General features: G+C 43.7%; 1 protein-coding gene across 1 annotated transcript in view; it reads left to right on the top strand.

Moving 5' to 3' along the window:
* The window catches only part of LOC144763213 (regulator of microtubule dynamics protein 2-like), a 276,191-nt gene that overhangs the window by 230,784 nt on the left and 24,016 nt on the right, over nt 1-21,391 (top strand). Inside the window, exon 4 of the mRNA XM_078648598.1 lies at nt 4,773-4,875. Within this exon, the coding sequence (XP_078504724.1) occupies nt 4,773-4,875 (103 nt within the window). The remainder of the gene's footprint in view (nt 1-4,772; nt 4,876-21,391) is intronic.

Raw genomic sequence — 21,391 nt, 5'->3', positions numbered from 1 at the left:
GATCTATTCGCCACCGAAGAGAACGTGCAATGTCAGCAGTTGGAATTTCCAAGGCGGCACTCACTAGGCGACGCTTTTTGTCAGCCTTACTGGCTGTCCATCGGACAAGGTCGTCCTAAGACCTTCCTTTCTGCCCAAGGTGGTTAATTCTTTCCAAAGTGGCCAAACCATCACTTTGCCCACCTTCTTTCTGCCTCCGCATCCTTCGAAAGAGGAAGAGGCTCCACCGTCTGGACCCAAAACGTGCGCTTTTCTTCTACTTGGTACGAACAAAAAATGTGGGTGGACGACCAGCTCTTTGTTGGTTACATGGGCGCTAAGTCAGGTCGGGCCGTGCACAAACGGACCATCTTGAGGTGGCTCGTTCTGTGCATCAAAGCTTGCTATTCTTTGGCAAAGAAGGAGCCTTCAGTGGGACTGCGCGCTCAATCCACCAGGGCGACGGCAGCCACCACTGCCTTGGGACGGGGGAGTCCCCCTTAATGACATCTGTCAGGCAGCTACGTGGGCATTGTTGCACACGTTCACCTAACACTACTGCCTTGACAGCCAAGTCAGGAGAGACAGCTTCTAGGGCCATTCTGTTCTCCAGGACTTTCTTGTTTGAACTCAGTTCGCTGATCAACCTCCGGGGTTGTTATTGCTGGGGTATCTATTCTAAGGTAAGGAATCTATAACTAACTATCTTTCAGATGAACAAGTTACTTACCTTCGGTAACGATATATCTGTAAGAAACATAGGTTAGTTATATATTCCCTACCGCCCCACCCATCCTCTCCATTCTGCAAACTGACTTCTAGATTTAAGGACATCCTTCAGGGCCCTAGTTTTGTGCACCAGTGGTCAGTGTCTTGCATGGCTCTGCGCTTCTGGCGTGGAAAGTCGTGTACAGAACTGACGTCCGCGCACGAGGGCAGCATCTATATAGCTACTGTGACGTAATTTGGGCGACCATGACACAGTCGACTAAGGCGGAGTCAACAACGCCACCTTCCAACACGCAGGGGTACTGCTGACGAAAAACTTTCCGGATCCAGTCTGATCCCTGGGGGTAATTCTAAGGTAAGGAATCCTTAACTAACCTATGTTTCTTACAGATATTTCGTTACCGAAGGTAAGTAACTTGTTCATCAGTGCCAAGAACACAGCAATTATCGCATTATCAAAGTCAGGCTTGAACTTTGTTTTTTGCTCATTTTGATTATGTTAATAGTGAATAATAGTTTATTATTCACTATTAGTGTAATAAAAAGTGGCGCAATAAGATCTGGACATTAGTGGGCGCCTTAGATAAGTAAAAATAAAATGGCTTTAATGTATGTTGTGTGCATGCATGTGAGTGAGAGTGAGTTTTTGGGGAAAGGGTGTGTATGTGTAGCATGTATGTTTCTATATTAGATCATGGATATATGTATGTGTGGGTCAAAATAAGTGAGTAAGTATAAGTGATACATAGTAAGAGAGAGTGCGAGTGAGTGATTCAGGGTAAGAGTGAGTGCAGAAGGGTAGATGAATGTGAATGAGTGCAAGTTAGTTCTCATGATAGAATGATTGTGAATAAGGGAATGCAAGTTAGCATGTGTTATTATTGCAGATCCGCTTTTGTTCCTGCATGTGTCTTGTCTTATAGAAGCACCCTTGACAAAATGTTGGCACTGGAATACTGTAGGCAATACTTGCATATTGGATATCTTTGGCAAAATCCTACTGCTGGCACTCGGTAGGTACATTTTGGCATGGAGCATGCCTGAAATTGCCAGTGCTGGCCTCATGGAGGAAATTATTTGCATAGTTGCCACCTGTGGCAAATTGCTTGTGATGGACATTGGAGGAAATTCTTGGCATTTGGAATGACAACTGTGGCCGGGTCATTGGGCCAAAAACTCACAAAAAGTATGTTTGGTTGTGTGTACAGAGGAGCAACTTTCTCTCTTGTATCAGAATTTAATCTTGTGTGTTTTTGCCCGTGATAATTTGTATCACTGAAGCCGGAAAATAAACCTTTTTTACGACAAGAACTCTCACTCACCCGAAGGTGACATGCTTCATCATTGGGTTCCCTCCTCACACTTTGACTGCAAGGTCCATGGTGTGGGCTACATCTACCCAAAGGGGAGGACCTGATGTGTTTTTCAAGGATGAGCAATGATGTAAGGGTGGTTAGGGGCAGAGTGAAAATGCAAGTATTATAATGATTGATAAAATTATCTCCAGAGGTCCACATAGACTTTCAGTGGCCTATAGGATAGACTTTAAAAAGAGGACTAGGGATTAATATACCATATCCCTGTTGGGGCCAACATGTTTCTTCCCAACAATGTTCCCATACAGGGATACCAGGGCATTCGACAGGACTTTAAAGTTATAAAGACAATCTGCAACAAGTTGTGATAAAAAGTGTAAATATACTGGCCGACGTGAATATCACACATAGTATTGCTGTGAATTCTTTGATAGATCTTACCCAGTGATTTAGAGGTGGGGTCGACTCTCGAACCCCTGGGTACGTACCGTCATCCCCAACTGAAATAAAGAGCACAGTCATAGCAAAATCAAATGTGTAAAAGTAACCAAACACAGACCATGGTATCGCTTATCAGTACGCATAAATGGAGTGTCATCAAAAAATAGTAAGAAATGTGGCTAAAAAGAGCATGGAATCAAAACACCTTCCTATATTGTATGCCATGAAAATTAGATCTGGTGTTACATCCTAGCACAGTAGTGTCTTTCATTGACCCATGGATGGAGCCATCTATGACAAAATTTGCTCCTCGACATATTAAGCATAAGCCTTACCCCAAGGGATCTCCATAGTGTAAGAGAAGCAGCATTAAAAACATTCTGGCATTGGCATAGTGTAGGTAACGTTTGGGTGAAAGAGGCCACCATGGCAAAATGCTGATCGTAGCAATGGAGGTATTTTGTGACATAGAGGGCAGCCATAGAACATTTTAAAAACAATAATTGGGTGAACTCATTGGGACTGCCGGAATTCCTTAGCTTGGCACACCATGAAAGGACTTGAATATTTAGTGAGTGTTTTTTTAGAGCCTTTGGCTTTTGTAGCCAATGTATGTGAAAATTGTGCATTAAAATGCTCTACTAAAGCCCATTTAAAAAAAAAATGTTCTCAGGGAAGATAAACCCCCACCCTTTGTGCTCCGCTAGAAGAGTATATTTTAATTCTGCAATTATGTAACTCAGCAGTGTTAATTAATGTGATGTCATTGCGATTAAGGTTTTGTGATATCACTACTTTGGACGATGCACGAGTCATAGGTCAGAGTATGTCACTTCCTGTGACATCATTACGGTCAAAGGGTATATGATGTCACTTTCACTATCTTTGGCATTCTGGTAAATCGACGTCCATGGGCTATGGCTACAGGCAAATTACGTAATGTCTTCACCATGGTATACATTTCAAATTACAAATGCAAGTGCACGGGCAACTGAGAAATGTTGGACAACTTCTGCCCCCCATGGGATTGTTGGAGTCACGGAGAGCCACAAACTGCCTACAGCCAAATGTAGAAAGGCGTTCCCTTCCGTGAAAGATTGAGCAGCAGTTTTAAACCCATGTTCTGTTTCAGTGCTGTGAGGTCACCTGCGTAAGATTTAAATCCTATTGTTCGTTTCCATGCTGATGAGTGCAATTTTTATGTAATAGCCCACACTGGATCAAACCATTATTATCCACCCTGGTACTTAAGCACACGCATGGTGGACAACCAGTTTCACTTGTGGACTGGTCTCTTCTTAAACTGGTTCTCTAGAAAATTGCCTTACAGAGAGTTAAAAGGATTTCTGTCCAGTTCAGACCCACATAGACTTATTCAGTCCTATAATTAATCATAATGTAATGTTCTGTGCTCTTTTCTGTGTAACAACCATTATTGCTTTTTGGTCCTTGGGTGAAATGGAGCGCCTTTGTAGAGACCACGTATCTTGCTTATGCTGCCACCATTTATTTTAACTCATATTTCTTTACAGTCACCCTGATCTTGATGGCTGTTGGATAACTCATGCTGCAATTTTGTTTGAGGACACCATTTTCATTGAAATAAGATGTGTGGGAAAGAAATATGATGCTGAGTATTTGCTGTGCCCCAATGTCTCTTTCACATTGTTGAATGTAAGCAGCAAAGGGGAGTATCCAGTGCTAAAGAATCCAGCTGGACTTCTTGTATTGAGATGCCACAGTACATTAAAACAATTATGTATGAACTGTTTTTAGAATGTAAACTTCTGTTGCGAAGTAACCCACACGGCTTTTGTGATAATGCCAATTCATAAACACATAACAAATAAATGTCCTTGATTTGTCTTTACGTCATCCCCTTTGTATTAATGTTGCCAGCGGCGTTCATGTCAAATTTGACCCCCAAAACCACCCAGGGAGTACCGCCACAACCCTCTTTTTGATTGATTGTGTCATGAAATGTTCTTATTCTCCTTAGTTTCAGAGATCTTTGTCGTGCTGGGCACAGTACTAAAGAGGCATAACTGTGGAAGCGCTAGTCAAACCTTAACTTTTCCTGTGTTCCTACAGAAATCTTGCCAGACCCCTAAGAATGCTGAACACTTTTGTTATCAAGTGGGACCCAGTTTCAGACTCTTGGTAATGGGGACATATTTGATGCCATATACATTTTCTACAAAGGTTATCCCTGGAAATAAATGCAGCAGTTGTGTTTTTTTCGGACAAATGTGTTGTGTTATTTTAATTAAACCACATACAATAACAAATCGTTTTTTCTTTCAGCAGTATGGGAATGAAGTTAAGTATCTTTGGCGACTGGCGCGAGCTCATGGTGATATGTACGAAATGACCACAGATGTTGAAGAAAAGAAGAATTATGCTGCTAATGGTAAGGGCGTGATGTTTATCATGTGAAGACCACGTTTGAGATCAAAATGTAGTGGAAGTGTCTTTTTGGTGTGAATTCTAGTTGCATAAAAGTCAGCGTTCTTGTGGTACTCGCAGTGGCGGCTCGCAGAGGTAACGCTGTGGGGGCGGTGAGGCGGGGCTGGGTGTGAGGGTAGTGGAGTCCAACATACGACGGCAGATATTTATTTTTTCACGTTCACCTTTGCTGTCGTATGTCAGACTCCACTACCCCCCACCCAGCCCTGCCACCGCTCCCCCTCTCTGCCCCTCAGCGTTACCTCTGCGAGCCTCCACTGGGTACTCAGGAATATGCAGGGAACACATCTGCATTCAAAAATCTGTCCTTCTGCACAATCTCGCAGATATTACACTGGGCCTCCCCGAAGGCATCCTGTGTGCCGGATGTCCTGTATTGTGCACCACAAGTGATGTCAACACTGGTGTGCAACCAGCTCAGCACAGAGTTGTTTTCATCACAATGCAGTGTTTGACCCTCTGGCATAATGTTTGATCCTCTGGCATAATGCAAGAACCCAACTCCAGAAAAAGGTTTAACAAACATTTCTTAGCATGCTATTATGTAAATAAAGTACCTGTCAATAACTTTATTCGGCAATATGCTATTAAAGTACAAACAATTAAAATCGAAGTTAAATAAATACAATTAGAGTAAATAAGTTTTTAAAAAATCCATTAAAAATTATCCATTAAAAATTAATATTAAACAATAGAGGTAGTCATGCAGCAGGTACTTGCAGAGATCGAATAATTTACACCATAGGTAGTACTGATCATTGTTATTCTTTTTAGATTCGATTGCCTGATCCTCCACATCGCCAACAAATACTGTGAGCCTGTGAATACTATGCACCGGCTAGAGTCACATTTCAGAATTCTCAGCACCTCTCTGCACATCCTAAACCCTGGATTGTGACTCAACGGTCGGTTGTACAGATTCCTAGGACCTTAATAGGCCGGGCAAAAAAACAAAACATGCTCAAGTGTTTCACTTGCTAAAAGACATGAAGCGCATTGCTTGAGAGAGTGCCTTGAATCACCCACCGAGGCCTTGATTCACCCCCCACCTAGCTGTAAAGGAAAGAAGAGGAAGGGACCCATATCTAAAATGCATATAGAGTTTCCTTGCAGTTGCCCACTCAGTGTCATCCAAAAGGTTCTCCAGATCATAGTTGCCTTTCCATTGAAGGAAACCAGTAGTCAAGGTTCCAAAGCAGCAGATTTAGCTTATCTTACCAATAAGCAATCTTTATTTGGGCCTTAGATGTTTCGCTGCACTCATAAGGGTCTTCCCAAAGGTGGCTAAGGCCAGTATTTGAGAGGGTTGCCCTAACATACTTAATCCACGGAATATCGATTGCACCCGCACAACAGAGAATCTCGTGCAACACTGTCTGATAAGGAGTCCGCTCCAAAGTGGACCTAAATCTCTTCCATTATAGTATAAGCCTTAAGCAAACCTCATCCATTTGTTTTTTCCCTCATGTCTAGCCTTAGGGGAAGCAACAGGAACTGATAAGGAGACCATCAACTCTAGCAGGAAACGATTTTCAAGAAGCCCCAGAGTAGACATATCCCTATGCCCCCAGAGCTCTGCTCCTAAAGAGCTGAGACGTGCTTGGCAATTAAAGATTTGCAGTGGAAGGAAGAATAGGTGAAAAGGAGAGCCCTTTTGTAATTTTACGATGTCCCCCGAAATCTGTTGTAACCTTAACCTGCTCCTTGTTACGTGCGAGTGCCACTTGAAATACTCTGTAAGAGTTACTCTTAAGTACTTGAACGTGCTAAGACGTTACAAATGGGACCCCCTAAGAGCGGGATTAGTACGTGTGGTATTGTATAAACTTAGTTTTAGTAATGTTTATGTCTAGGCCTCTAAGAGCACAAAAGGAATCAAATGTGTCCAAGATCTTTTGGAGACCCATGGGAAATTTCGAGATAAGCAACATATCGTCTGCAAACTGGGCCGGTGTCCTGGTGTTTGTGAGGGTTCAGAGCATCAGAACCACCACTGTCTCAAAAAGTTGCTAGGTTGTTGTGTAAAAGCGAAAAGAGGATTGGGGCAATGACACACCCCTGTGTCACCCTTGTTTGGACAGAAAAGGGCTCAGTCAATTCACCATCTGGCAACATCTTACTAGGGCGAAAATATTTTTATTTAAGAGCATAGTCAACAAATAATGCGGTACCCCAAATCCTCCATCACCTGCCATAACGTGCAGCAGAAAACCAGGTCGAAAGCTCACCTGAGATCAACAAATAATACATAAAGCTGTTCCTGCCCTAGTAAAACATATTTCCAATAAAGAAGTTGAAAACGAAGGACCTGTTCTAGTGTACTGATCCGTTCTCTAAACCCGCCCTGCAAGAGTGATATTGTCTGGGTCGCAGTCATCCATTCTAGAAGCCTGTTCAGCAGAATCCTTGAAAAAAGTTTGAGTACAATCAATTAAGATAATAGCCCTATGATTGGCTGCGGTGTCCCGGGTCCCCTTTTTGAAGATTGGAATATTCTTGGCCCCAGCCCAAGTTGTGGAAAATGGAAGCACCCCTCATTATAGCACTAAAAACAAAAGAAAAATAGGACCCCTGAATATCGGGTCTACCCAGGAAGAGATCTCCAAAAACCTTGTCCAATCCTGGGGCCTTTTGGGGAACAATTTTGTTAATTCCCACAGTGGCTTCTTTATCAGTAATATCTAGGCAGTCAGGGAAATCATCTATGGTAGGATGAGAGGCCGATTCAGTACTATTCCCTACAATAGCACTGATGCAGGAAGTAGAAGGTTGACAGGCAGATGCTGGACTAGAGACTTGGAAGGATTATACAAATGCTCAACCCAAGTTGCCATGGGTATATGATTTTTAATCGGGGGCTACCCTCCATGGTGCCAGTAGCAATTATATTCCAAAAGGAGTGAGAATCGTTCCTTTTTTACAGCAGCCAACAGGTGTTTCCACTTCAAGGTTTCCCTCCCTCCCTTGGCCGCCTGGATGCTACCTTTATAAATAATTCTAGCCTCCTGTATCTTGGGACGATCGTGCTGCTTAATGGCAGATGACCGCGCCACTCTTGCTGATCTATTTTGCTGGTTATACCAGGTAAGATGTTTGGGCCTCTTGCCAAGGCAACAAGATTCTACATAAAAAACTCGTAATTTACAAAACAGTTGCAAATGTATCTACAGGGTCTGCCCTGTTACCCTCCTCTAGCTGAGGCTGCTCAGTTAGTATCAAAAGATCATCGATTCCCGCAGCAACGCAACTATAGATGTTGTGAAGAACCTCTGCTGATGTTTGGATAGATGGATAATTAAAGTACATTCTGCAGGAGGAATAAAATATAGAAAGAATAATGCAAAAACTAGCCAAAAGTTCCTTTGTGAATTTGAGTGATCACTCTAATGTGTGACCACACTCAGAAGAGTAGGAGAGTAATGTCTAATGTTTGGCCCATGCATAAATCACTAAAGCCCTAAATATCGAAAAAATATCTGATAGAGACTTTTAGCTGCAGGTTTCTTACATTAGAATTATCCCCAAGCATCAGACTGGATTCAGAACTTTTCTGTGCAATGTACCCCTGCGCGCCAGTCAGTGGCGTAGTGGTCTCTGTGTGGCGTCCTCTGTATGGAAGTGAAGTGTGCAGAGCCTATATAGGCACGAACCCAGGGTGCTGACGTCAGTTTTTTTCTTTCCGTGCCATTCGGCGCAAGATCTGGAGAAGAGCTACCCCCAGTCTTTTTTGGCTGACCCTTTTTCAGCAAAAGTTTTTCAAGACTTATCCTCGACACACCAGGAGACAGTCTGCTAGGAAGGCTGGTTTCAAGCCCTGTGGCGCCTATCACTGACAAATGTCAGTGACGGACCCACATTTAGAGTCCCTCTGGTGACCACAATGCCAAGACTTGCGTATATTGCTGCACTATATATCCCAAGGCCGCGAGGGAGCGGTCCCTCAAACTCCTCTCTGCGCAGTGCCGCAACACTCACGATCTCGTTTGAGAGAAAAGTACCGATATCGGTTGCAAAGCAGCGCCAACCACTGGTCGTCCCAGTTGAGGTAGTTGGCAAAATTCAGTAAGTCCGTCCTGCACAAGGAGAGCAAGAAGTCAAAGTGATCTTCAACTTTGCCACGCCCGTAAAAGTCATCTGACGAGACAAGGGAGCTTTGGCACTCGAGCCGTAGCTCTCTGGTGGAGCCTGCACTTCAGCCATTCCCGCACCTCTGAGTTTCCAGAAGCGACCCTCGCCCAATTAAGTGAATTTTATGAGGCATGATTTAACCCAGATCTATTGACAGGGACGAATGTTTATTTTGTTTCATTTGCTCTGCATTCTGTCCATCATCTGTGTATCTTTTGCTTTCTCCCCCTAAGAGTGCTGGGTATGCCCAGAAGTGGGTCCCGGACTCACTGTGCCACTGGATTCAAGCTAGCCTGACTGATGAGGGGTAATGCCCCAAAATTGGTCCCAAGTTGCTTGTTTCTAGTCCAGGGAGGACCTGGCTAGGCAATTCGGTCTGGACTGTTCCTATGAGGCACATGGTCAAGACTGATTTGCATATGGCTGGGTCTAAACTGGGGTGGCATAGTGAGCTTGGAATGATGGATTTAACCCAGATCTCTTTACTGGGGGTGAATGTTTTGATTTGTTCTGTCTCCGTCCATCACTTGTATGTCTTTTGAGGTAATTTAGGAGTTAGGCCCACAAAACCATTACTCCAGGCCTCCCCATTCAAATTGAACCTCGGCGCATTAACTACCACTACACTGGACGGGGAATCCAAAAGGTTGGATACCTTCAGGAAGAGGATGTTCCCTTCCGCCTGCCTGACACTTAAGTCGGTGAACACGGCACGCCTCTTGGATCGACACGCCCATATCATCCGGGACTTGTCGCGCAAGCGCTGCCCATGGTCTTGAAGTAGGCCTGAGCCATACTCTCTCAAGCAATTACCGACAGAAGCGAAGCATCTTGGTTCACCTTAAGATGTGGACTGGATACAACCGACTCACTGGGCAGAGCAATTTCATCATTGGTGGCGCTTCGGCACCATGCCTGGCTGAGAACCACTGCCTTTTTGTAGGGTGTCCAGACCTCCCCCAGCCTTTGATGGCTCTCGTTGTTTGGTGAGAAGACGGACTCTGCTATTTAGCGATTTAGGGACAGCAGAGCTATGGCCAGGTCCTTGAGCCTTTCCATGGCCCCACACCAAACCTAGTCTGCCTTCCTCCTCTTTCGTGGCCACGGAAGGGTCTTCCAACCATGTCCGTACATGCCCAACCACTCCAGCCAGCAATCTTCACGATCTTTTCATGGCTGAGGGCACAGTTCCCACAGACAACGTGGGAGAGGAAGCAAGAGGTTGAGTCAGAAAACCACTCTCCCCGGCAGCTGCTGCCTCCTAAGCTCTTTAGAATACCCTCTGACCATCAAAGGTATCCAAAGAGGGGACAGGATATGTCCTCACCTGTACCACTGGAGGTCAATAACATCCAAGTTTTGGGTTTTGCATCTCGTCCAAAGGGACTGCTCCCTCCCCTCTGTGACCACCTCCCCACCCAATTTGCTGGGGCTTTCTATCAACATGCCGAAATCACACCTGACTCCTTCTAAGAAGCTCGCCTTCATCATAACTGTTCTGGATACAGTGCAGTTTCTGACCTATCCTCCCAAGCGTTGAGTCCAGGATATTCAGGCTCTGAAACTGATGTTTCAGCCTCTACCCTATATAAGCAAGACTGACTCTGAGGCTGTTGGGCCTCATGGCCTCCTACATACTTTTTGTAACACATGCCCGTCTTATATTAGCCTTTGCAGTGGGACTTGAAGGTCTAGTAGGCACAGCATCAGGGGAATCTCTCTGACATGGTCAAGATCTCAGAGGGAACCACACAAGACCTGCAGTGGAGGCTAATGAACTGCAATTTGGGTCAGTGGCAGACCTCTCTCCCTTGCCCACCCAGTGCTGACTGTTGCGACCAAAGCATCACTTTTGGGCTGGGGTGACCATCTGGGAGGGGTGGAGATCAGATGACTCTGGTCTCCGGTGGAAGCCAGTCTCCACATAAGCCTGTTGGTGCTCTGAGCGATTCGTCTTGCATTGAAGGCTTTCCTTTCTTCAATTAGAGTCTGGCTGTGTCAGGTGTTCAAAGACCACACCACCGCTATATGGAACTGCAACAAACAGGGTGGGGTGGGGTTCTGGACCGTTTGTTAAGAGGCTCTGTGCCTCGACATGCCTGGAACATCAGGGCATATCCCTGGTGGCTCACACCTATTGGGCTCTATGAACGCGTGGGCAAACAAACTTAAGTCGTCGATGGCTAGTGGATCACGAATGGCGTGTCAACCCGAAGGTGGCGCTAGGTCTCTTCCAAGAATAGGAAAAACCTTGGTTGGATCTGTTCACCCCTGTTGAACACACAATGGCAGCACTTTTGCATGCTCGAGTTTCCAAGGCGGGTTTCGCTTTGAGACGCTTTTTGTCTTGAGGGGCGCTCAGGCCTACTATATGCCTTTCTGCCTACACTACTCCTGCCCAGTATTCAAGAAGATCAGGAACGACCAAGCCCAAGTCATTATTTTGGATCGAGATTGGACACGGAGAGTCTGGTATCCCAAGCAGTTGACCATGTGCATGTGTTCTCCGATCAGGCTGCCTCTTCGGAAGACCTTCTGTCACAGCAACAGGGGAGGGTTTGGCACCCAAACCTGACAACACTTCACATTCATGCGTGGAGATTGAGCGGAAACTGTTGACAACTTTTGGCCTTCCATTGGAAGTCTGCAATGTTTTCTTGGCAGCAGGCTTCCCTCCAACAAGATGGTATACGCCTGCTTTTGTAGCAAGTTCGAGGCATGGTGTACAGATAAACCAGTTGACCCCCTATCTGCACCCCTCTCCCAAGTTATTTTGTTTATTCTTACTCTAGCCTAACTGGGCTTTGCTTTGGACACCTTAAAAGGTTATCGTTCTCCCATCTCGGCATTTCTGTGATTGCCATATCAATCATCCCTGTTCAAGTCCCCTATTGTACATAGGTTTTTGAAAGGTCTCCAACACATTCCCACATTCAACCTTCATCATGACTCAGTGAGTCCTTAATTTAGTCCTAACGTTTCTGATCCACATTTCTTTCCAACCGTTGCATAAGTGCCCTCTCAGACTTCTCACTATAAAAACAGCCTTCCTAGTGGCAGTAACAGCTGCATGGAGGGTCAGTGAGCTACAGGCTTTGTCATCTCTGCCTCCATACCTTACCATCCACCCAAACAAGCTGTTTTTCAGACGAAAGCATCCTTCCTAACGAAGGTGATCACTCTTTTCATGTACAGACACAACAGTGGTCCCTAGCAAGGAGACAATAATAACCAACATAAATATAGACCCAGTCAGTTCTATATTGTAGAAGACATGCCCAGCCGGACAGAGGTCTTCAAGTTTTATATTTCAATAAACGTTTTGCGAAACAATAATGCACCTTCAACAATTCACTTTCGTGGGGCACAAGCCTGTACCAACCCACGACAATACATAGACACAGACAACATACACAGAAGGGCTTACAAGGCAAAGTCAAAAAAGTCTCTGTAAAGTTTCAAAATTAAACAGAGAGATTCCAGTAGGTACCATTACATACTTTCATGTAGTAAATCATTGTACTGGTATATGGTACACAAGGTCGACGACGTTTCGGACCCCCTTACTAAATGCTGGGGTCCATCATCAGGACAGAACAGTAGTTGCCTTATTAAAATTTGAGCCTCTTTAGCCTAAAGGGAGGAAGGGGAACACAAAATACAATAAGTTGGAGTTTAACCACACACATAGGGTTGGTGACATTGTGTGGTGGTTAATAACCATATTTACCAGGTCAAGTGAATTTTACATTCTAGTGTCAGCAAGCACGTGACTGAGTGTTATAAAACTACGTTCACAGTGTCTAGGTGAGTGGCAATTACCCATTTGTGGAGGGTGAAAGATTCGCGATTTTAAGATCAGGTGGGTGACTATGTAGTCAGATTAAAAACGGCGCATTGGTGCCTCAGGATTGTGAGGTGAAGTTTATGACCGGCGCAGTGCAACAATTCAATTATTAATGTAGGTTATTAACCACCACACAATGTCACCAACCCTATGTGTGTGGTTAAACTCCAACTTATTGTATTTTGTGTTCCCCTTCCTCCCTTTAGGCTAAAGAGGCTCAAATTTTAATAAGGCAACTACTGTTCTGTCCTGATGATGGACCCCAGCATTTAGTAAGGGGGTCCGAAACGTCGTCGACCTTGTGTACCATATACCAGTACAATGATTTACTACATGAAAGTATGTAATGGTACCTACTGGAATCTCTCTGTTTAATTTTGAAACTTTACAGAGACTTTTTTGACTTTGCCTTGTAAGCCCTTCTGTGTATGTTGTCTGTGTCTATGTATTGTCGTGGGTTGGTACAGGCTTGTGCCCCACGAAAGTGAATTGTTGAAGGTGCATTATTGTTTCGCAAAACGTTTATTGAAATATAAAACTTGAAGACCTCTGTCCGGCTGGGCATGTCTTCTACAATATAGAACTGACTGGGTCTATATTTATGTTGGTTATTATTGTCTCCTTGCTAGGGACCACTGTTGTGTCTGTACGATAAGTTCCCCGAGGTCCCTCGCTGATACTAATTGGGGTCCCCTTGTTGTTTTAAATAGACACTCTTTTCATGTAGTACAGTACATCACCCTGCCTATTTTATGCTCTGCCTCACCCATCTAAAAAAGAGGAGACACTTCGTTGTCTGAACCTAAAACGAGTTTTGTTGTTCTACCTTGAGCACACAAAAGAGTTTGGGGTGGACGATCAACTCTTTGTGTGGTACTTCGGAGCTAAAAAGCTAAAAAAAAAAAAAAAAAGCGGGGCAGAAATGCATCAAAATCTGCTATGCATTTGGCAAAAAGTAACCTTCTGAAAGTTTGCGATCTCATTCTCTCAGGGCCAAGGCTGCGACCACTGCGTTAGCTCACGATTACCCATCCTGATAACTGTCAGACAGCAATGTGGATGTGCCCCGAAAAATGTTTATGAATCACTACGATCTTTACAGTCAGGCCGTCGAGGCAGGCACTTTGCCTGTTTAGTCCTACAGGATTTTCTTGTATAATCCATGTCTCAGACCCATATCTGGGGAGGTATTGCTTGGGTATTTATTCTGAGGTAAGGAATCTGTAACTAGAAGTCTCAAACAGATGACCAAGTTACTTACCTTTGGTAACACCTTATCTGGTAGAGAATCTTATCTAGTCACAGATTCCATACCAACCCCCCATCCCCCGCGAATGGATTCAGAGTGAAGGGCTGCTTCCCTCTAAAGGGCCCTTGCTTCACACCCTAGTGGTCAATGTACTTGGTGGCTCTGTGCTTCTGGCATAGAAAGTCTTGAAAAGAAACTGTCAGCCCACAGGGGTGTTGCCTGTATAGGCACTGTGCACCTCCCTTCCCATGAAGACAATACCACGTGGCGCCGCACGACACCCCCTACTGGCACGCAGGAGTGCTGCTCACAAAAAATTTCGGGATCCTGCCTGATGTCGGGTGATTATTTTAAGGTCAGGAATCTGCGGCTAGATAGTCTCTACCAGATTAGGCATTACCTAAAGTGAGCAACTTGTTCATTAGTTCTCATGGGTCCTGTATGTAGAATTTGGAGGTTCATTCTTTGTGGCACCTAACCTCCTTTTGATATAACCTTCGACACAATTGCTAACTTTCTCAAAATACTGCATTGTCTAGCATCTGACTTAACCATAACCATTGCTCAAGATGTGTTGCATTATACCTAATCATCAAACTCAATCTGCTACATGTACATCAGAAGGGCTACAAAACATGACTTTTTCAAGCAACCTGGTATGGCTTCCATCAGTGTGTGATACTACAAAGTTCCTTCCTCCCAGCTCATGCTCCATTGTGACGTCAGCTCTAAGCAAGCACATGCAGCTTTGTTTATAAAACATTTGTCTTCTCAGCACAGAACTGTATTTCCCTCTTAAAATGTTAATCTGAATTCATTAAAAAGTTATACATCAAGGCAGGGTTGCTACAGTGTTAGCTCTGCTCTTCTTACAAAATATCTGAACTCATTCTGGTCTATTTGAGGCCTCAGGTTTTTTTGTGTGTAGGCTGACTAACCTTCACTGCACCACTGTAATCATGTGATAGCAGTGTTGCCTGAAATGCAGCACATCTCATCAGGGGACTGTATGAACTTGGCTACATCATTCCTGCCCCCATTACAGAACTCCACCAGCTTCTCCTACTCCCATTCACCTTCTTCAAAACTTTATTTATTTATTTTTATTTGAAATGTTTTATATAGAGCTGGCTAGATCCAAAGGTATCAAAGCGCTTTACATGAGGAAACGCAGGTTACAGGTTACGAAGTTACATCAGTTACAGTTACACATATCCTCAGAGGAGAAAAACTTGAGATTACGTGATAAAATGAGTTATTAGCTTGTAGCCTAAACCAAGACTTACGTCATATAGGGAAGGAAGGTAGGAGTGGGGGGAGAAAAACAGGGGAGAGGAATGTAGATAGTGACAGGAAGCCCAGAGAGGGGAAAGTACTTAAGGGTAAGTAGTGCAATTAAGCAGTCCAAGAGAACTGTGAAAAACAATATCTGATGTCTGGCTGGGTAGATGACGGCCGAGGGGATGAACCATAGCCAGACTCCTCTATAGCTGCATGGGACAGCGCCACCAGTCAACGACCAAGGGCTGTCAGGTTCCGCTGTAAGTAAAGATATTTTCTGTTCCTGCCCATGAGGCAACGTCATAGTTCCATAGAAGGCAACCGTCCAGGTGTTACGAGGAAACACCGTCCTCCTCCTCCAGCTTGCCCCATGAGAGGACAGGTGGAAGAGACAATTTAGATGCCTACAGATCATCCCTATGCCCCTGAAGCAGTAGTGGGTGCTGGGCAAATTGTCATGGAACACAGGTCTTAAGTGGTGAGGGACCTCATACAAACCCCACCATCGAGAAGGGGGACTCCCGTTCTGGACAGGCAGAACTCCACCATTGGATGGAGGCCTGCAGATCGTGCAGTCCCTGGAGGAAACCAGGGGAGGACATCAGGCTTCAGGACTCTGCTTTGTATGGGGAGGTCATGTTGCCCTTTCTCTCCCATTTTTCCTTTGAAACATTGAGTGTGCCTTCCCTCCGGTGTACAGTCCTCCCCTCAACACAAGCACTGAAGCTTGTTTTTCTATGAGCGTCCTCAATTACTGTCTCACTGGCTGCCATTTAAGGGTAGGCGGGCCGCGTTGGAGCCTCGTTGCGTGTCTAGGCGCTGCGGGTGTAGTGTAGCTCCTATTTTCCCAATAGGCTCTGCGCATTGGAATAGTACCTACAGCAGTAAAGGCCTAGGCCAGACGTTAACTAGGTCTACTACTGTCGATACTAGACTTAATTTTTGGGTTTGCCAGCTAAGCTCAGAGTTCGCTAGAAACTTTCTCGAATGTTCAAGGAAGGATGAACTCCCCTGATTAGACAAGAAGGGATTTAGTTTCTGACAACCATAGAACATGACAACTTTGCTCTCCCCTAATCAAGAGTCAATCTCGAGAGTCGTGTGAGCACAAGGCAATTATTTTACTCAGTCAGTACGTGCATTCTTAGTCTCATCAGAATGTAGAGAAAAGGAAGAGACGGGCGTGTTCAATAAAAGATGTTATTTATTGATCAGTCTCTTTTCTCGTACAAGAGAAATGGATCGATATTATTGCAATACTTATAGTTAAGTAAAGTGCATACATTAGAAGCAATAGTATAAAATAATACTGTAAAAACATTGATATGGTTTCTGAGCCATATGATGTTTAAAATGATTAAAATATATTTACATACACATATACATTTTGACTAAACGTACTCAACTGGTGTTTCTAAATACGCCTACCCCGTGTACCTGACCTAAGTCTAATGCGTGGGCGGGAATAGAAAGTTACAGTTTAAGTTAAGTTTGTTTTTGCCAAGTGAATAACTAAAGAATTCTCTAGGAGGGGTTATTCAGTTCTGTACCTGGAATTTAGGATGAATGAGGAATGGTATCTCTTTCTCTGCTCTCGATATTCCAGGCTGCCTGCGAGGGCTGCCCAGAAGCGCCGGTGCTGGGTCTCTCGGCTTGAGATAGCAGCGCGTCTCTCAGCGCGTCAGGAAGGCGGGGCTGCTGCCTGCGGGGTCTGCTTCTGCTCTCGGCTTCGGCAAGTATGGCTGCTCCGTCTTGTCACCACGCGTGTGCTTGCATAGGGCAAGGTCGGCAATATTTATACCTTAAAGGTGCCGAGATTGACGTAAGGATGGACATAGGTACGTCAATAAAGATGTCATACGACTTGCTCGTTAGCACATTCTTTACTAAAGTTCTCTGTGAAATCAAAACAATGGCCGCACGGATTATCCAGGTTGTCATAGGTTTGATTTGTTATGAGAACGTCGTATGCCTTATCAGGGGCTGGAGGAATGTCGCTTGTCTAATTAGATCTCAAGCGTTATGACCTAATCAGATAACACGTTCCTGTGCCGTAGTGTGACTGCGTCAGATAACGGTATCTGCATCATGGGGGTTTTCTTGCCTCATGGGCTGACTGTTAGTTAACTAGCTAGTAAGTTTAACCAGAATAGGGTCAGGAATAGGGGGATCGAATCAGAACCTATAGAAATACACGACACCCACTCCACGCTAACTATGGTCATATCTACTAATCTATGCATAGTATAACATAGTACAACATACTATAGAGTATAGTGTATACCTTACCACCCCAAAATACATAAATGCATTTCGAAATTTTCAAATATACTGAAAAATTGCAGTCATATATATTGTATGCACTTAAGCTATGAATTAAATGCAAAAGTAAACACGCATTGTTATGTATTATTGCTTGTTGGTATATGAGAAATACACATGAAATGGCTCTTAATATGGCTATACAGAAAAAAAAGTCGAAACCATTTCATCACATAAAATCTATTGCGAACATACCAGCGGGCAGCTAAAGTCTATAAAGTCTATAAAGTATCTAAAATAGAAATCTTAGTTCTCTAGGAATAGTCTCTTACTTTAAGCAGAAAATCAGTGTCCCGGGAAAAAATATATAGAAAAATATTTTAGGGGCTTGCTGAAAAAAGTTGCTGTCCGTGAACTGGATTGTAATTGTTCATGTGACTTTATTTTTAAAGTTGAAGGCCGAATTCAGGGAACGCCGTGTGCGAGTTTACTCAAAAGTCTCTATTTCTGTTCCGGAGAGAACATCATATCATTCAGGCTTTCGAAAAAACTGTCAACAGCTTCATGGGAAAGTTCCTCTAAGTCGGAAATAGGGGTAACCATGCATTCATGCGCATGATTGTCTCCATTGACATTCTGATTTGCATTGCTGACAGAAGGTCGTACCTGTTCGATGCTGCTTTCATCTTGAACTTCACTACTCTTCAATCGCAGTGGTGAAGATTCCAGGAATGCCGTCATCAGAATTGGCAGCCTTTGAGGGCAGCACAGTGCGTGAACCTTGGTAGGAACCAACAGTGTATCTGCATCCACCGGCGCATCCGATTGTAGCGTCAGACAGGTGTCTAACACGCATTCTTCTCCGCATAGCAGACACCTTAGTACAGGTAAAACACACCTTTGCCACATTGGTCGAAATGATAGAAACCAAGTCATGTTTAGGTCTCTAAGCCGGGATAGTCCCAGGATTTTTGATATCCGGTCCCGGTATCCAATGGCTAGGATCGTATCTTCCATTGTCGCGAGAGTTTGATCTGTGACATGGGTTGCCATAACGAAAAATAAGGACTAGGAATAGGATTCCTGCAATTAGTCCCAGGATCAAGGGAAGTCCGCCAAAAATCGAATGGACGAAGTCTGGAAAAATACCCAGTATGGCTTTGAATGGTGTTAATGCCATCGAAAATACTGTCTTAAATACCTTTGAGACCCCAGTGGTATCAGAAATATTTAAGATTTCGCTCAGAATTTCCGCGAAATGTACGGGGGAATTAGTTGATAATAATGTATGTATCTCTGCAGTCGTCCTTGCGACTTGTAGATCATACGTTTCTTTAGATGACGTGAGCCTTGTAGGCGTCTGAAGAAGCACTGTTTTCATTCTGCTTAAAGTGTCTATTCGAATAGAAGTAATTTTCAGACCGGGCCATGCCCTTGCCTCCCTGTCTGGAAAGGAGCTGGGAAACAAAGAACGTCCACAGCACTTGACCTTCGCCGTCGTAGTGACGAGATAAGGAGTCCCGGGCATAAGACTACAGCATCTGCGGTCTACAATAAGAATGTAACTCCCATTATAGAGTCTTTGAAAGAATGGTTCTATTTCAGTTGCAGGTGCGCCTTGCTGGTGACATGAAAGGTTGTATGAATTCCCTTCACAGGCTCCGTGCAAACTAATACCGTTACACAGAAGCGTGCCGCTTAGTGACATAGCACAATTGTTGCCACTAAGAAACACTTTCTGTCCTTTGTTACTGACACATGCATGTGAATAGGGCAGGTTCCATGTTGTTTTAAGGTACCCCTTTCCCAATTTCTCGTACATGCCAGCCTGTATATATTTTTGGCAGTATTGAAACCTGAAGGTTGAGATTGGAATATTTATGATTCCGTGGATTATCCATTCACTGACAGGTCGTTCTGACATTGTCAACGGTAATCTTTCTAGTTTTTCAATGCTCAAGATTGTATAATCAGCACCCTTCTGCGCCATACCGATCTGTCTATCAGTAAGGTTAAAGATTTGAAATAGTGACGTTGTGTTGATTAAACGCCAAGGCACATAGCCTGAACGCAGATTTTGTAACGTCCAGCCAAGCTGTACAATAGAACGCAATTGTGACTGACCATGTTGTAATAACAGTAAGTCTTGCGATAATATGTCGATTGCTGAAGACACAATGCTGTCCAATGAAAAAATTCTGGAGGACAGAGTCATTAACCCATTGTCCACTACAGAAAGTGATTTTTCCAAATTAATACGGTCAATTTCCCGTATTCTCTCTGCTGTCTCAATTTGAGTAACCTTCCAGGCCTCATTGTATGCTGCATATACAGAGGCTGCTATGAAACGCTTTTGACGCTGTTTGCGTGGTCCCATTATGAAATCACGCAAGTCAGCACCATCAGTAAGTAAAGTTAGGTGTTGCTTAATTTCAGGCAGTGTGGAAGTTTGTAGCCATTGAAGGCATAATTTGCCCACACTGTAGGTTGTTATTATCCCTGGGTGATGTCTTTGAGGATATCTAGGGTCTGGCCTGGTCATTTTGAAACCCTGTGTTTTATTCAGGAATCTATCTTGACAGTTATTTGTATCTGTGGGCCAGATCAACCATTGTTTCCAATCAGGATGTGTTCTGTTTTGGTTAAGTATATGGTTTATGTCTATTTCTTCATCTGTTTCAGAGTTATTGCTAAACATTATTGGTTTTGGAATAGACAGGTTATTTAAATCTTTGATTTTGGCTAAGCCAAGACAGGTGGTTTGTTGAACGGTGTCATTTAAAAATATCATTTGTTCTGGGATCATGCAGGCTCTAAACAAAGCTTCTATACCCTGTACTTGCCATTCTTTTGTACCCCAAACACTTTTCAAATCAACATGTTTGTCCCAATAATCAAATCCAAAAGTATTCATTTTTTCAAAGAAAGAATCTGAATATATCAATTTTGTGTTGGTTATCATGGTTTTCATCCCTGTCTTGTTTGACAATTTGTAATAAAATGTTTCAGCATTAGTTATGTTAAAACCTGAAAAATATGAATATTTGCCATACACGGTTCTAGAGCTCCCTTTTGGAGGTGTAGCACAATGTTCCCATTGATTAAAATTTAAAACATTTCTAGGTTGTGCAGATTTATGCAAGAAATGGTTACCATAATGGTTATAGCAGTACATGCTGTCATAATTTGTAGAACCCTGCAAATAATCATGTTTTGTAAATTTAGCAGACATTACTAAGTCAGACATCATATTGTTTATACTTTCAAAGTCCCAATCATCAGCAAATGAGTTTGGTTTTGCAAAGTCACTCAAGGAGATCTTGATTTGGTGTGGATATTTCAGGATCTCGACCGGACCATAAATTTCATAGTCAGTGTTGTCCCAGGCTACCCCACCAGATATTGGAATTGCTGTGAAGTTGGCTGAAGAAAGTTCTGAAGAAAGTTCTCTTTTCTCGACGTGTGAAGATGTGTGTGGTTTGAGGACCAAGTTGATGTTCTGACTTGCTGTGTCCATTTTAGCATATTTTCCCTCAATGAAGCGTCCCAAGGTAAATACCATGATGAGCCAAAGTATGAGGATAAATGCACCAAAACCCACCCAAAATTCAATCCATGGAGAAACTAGATATGTTTCTTTCAGTTGTTTCAAAAGTTCCTTAGCTTTGTCTTTAAAGGATTCTGATGATGGCT

This window comes from Lissotriton helveticus, chromosome 6 (genome assembly GCF_964261635.1).
Source record: "Lissotriton helveticus chromosome 6, aLisHel1.1, whole genome shotgun sequence".
In the NCBI taxonomy this organism is placed as follows: domain Eukaryota; kingdom Metazoa; phylum Chordata; class Amphibia; order Caudata; family Salamandridae; genus Lissotriton; species Lissotriton helveticus.
The sequence above is the reverse complement of the archived record's forward strand: the minus strand, read 5'-3'. Positions and strand labels throughout refer to the sequence as shown.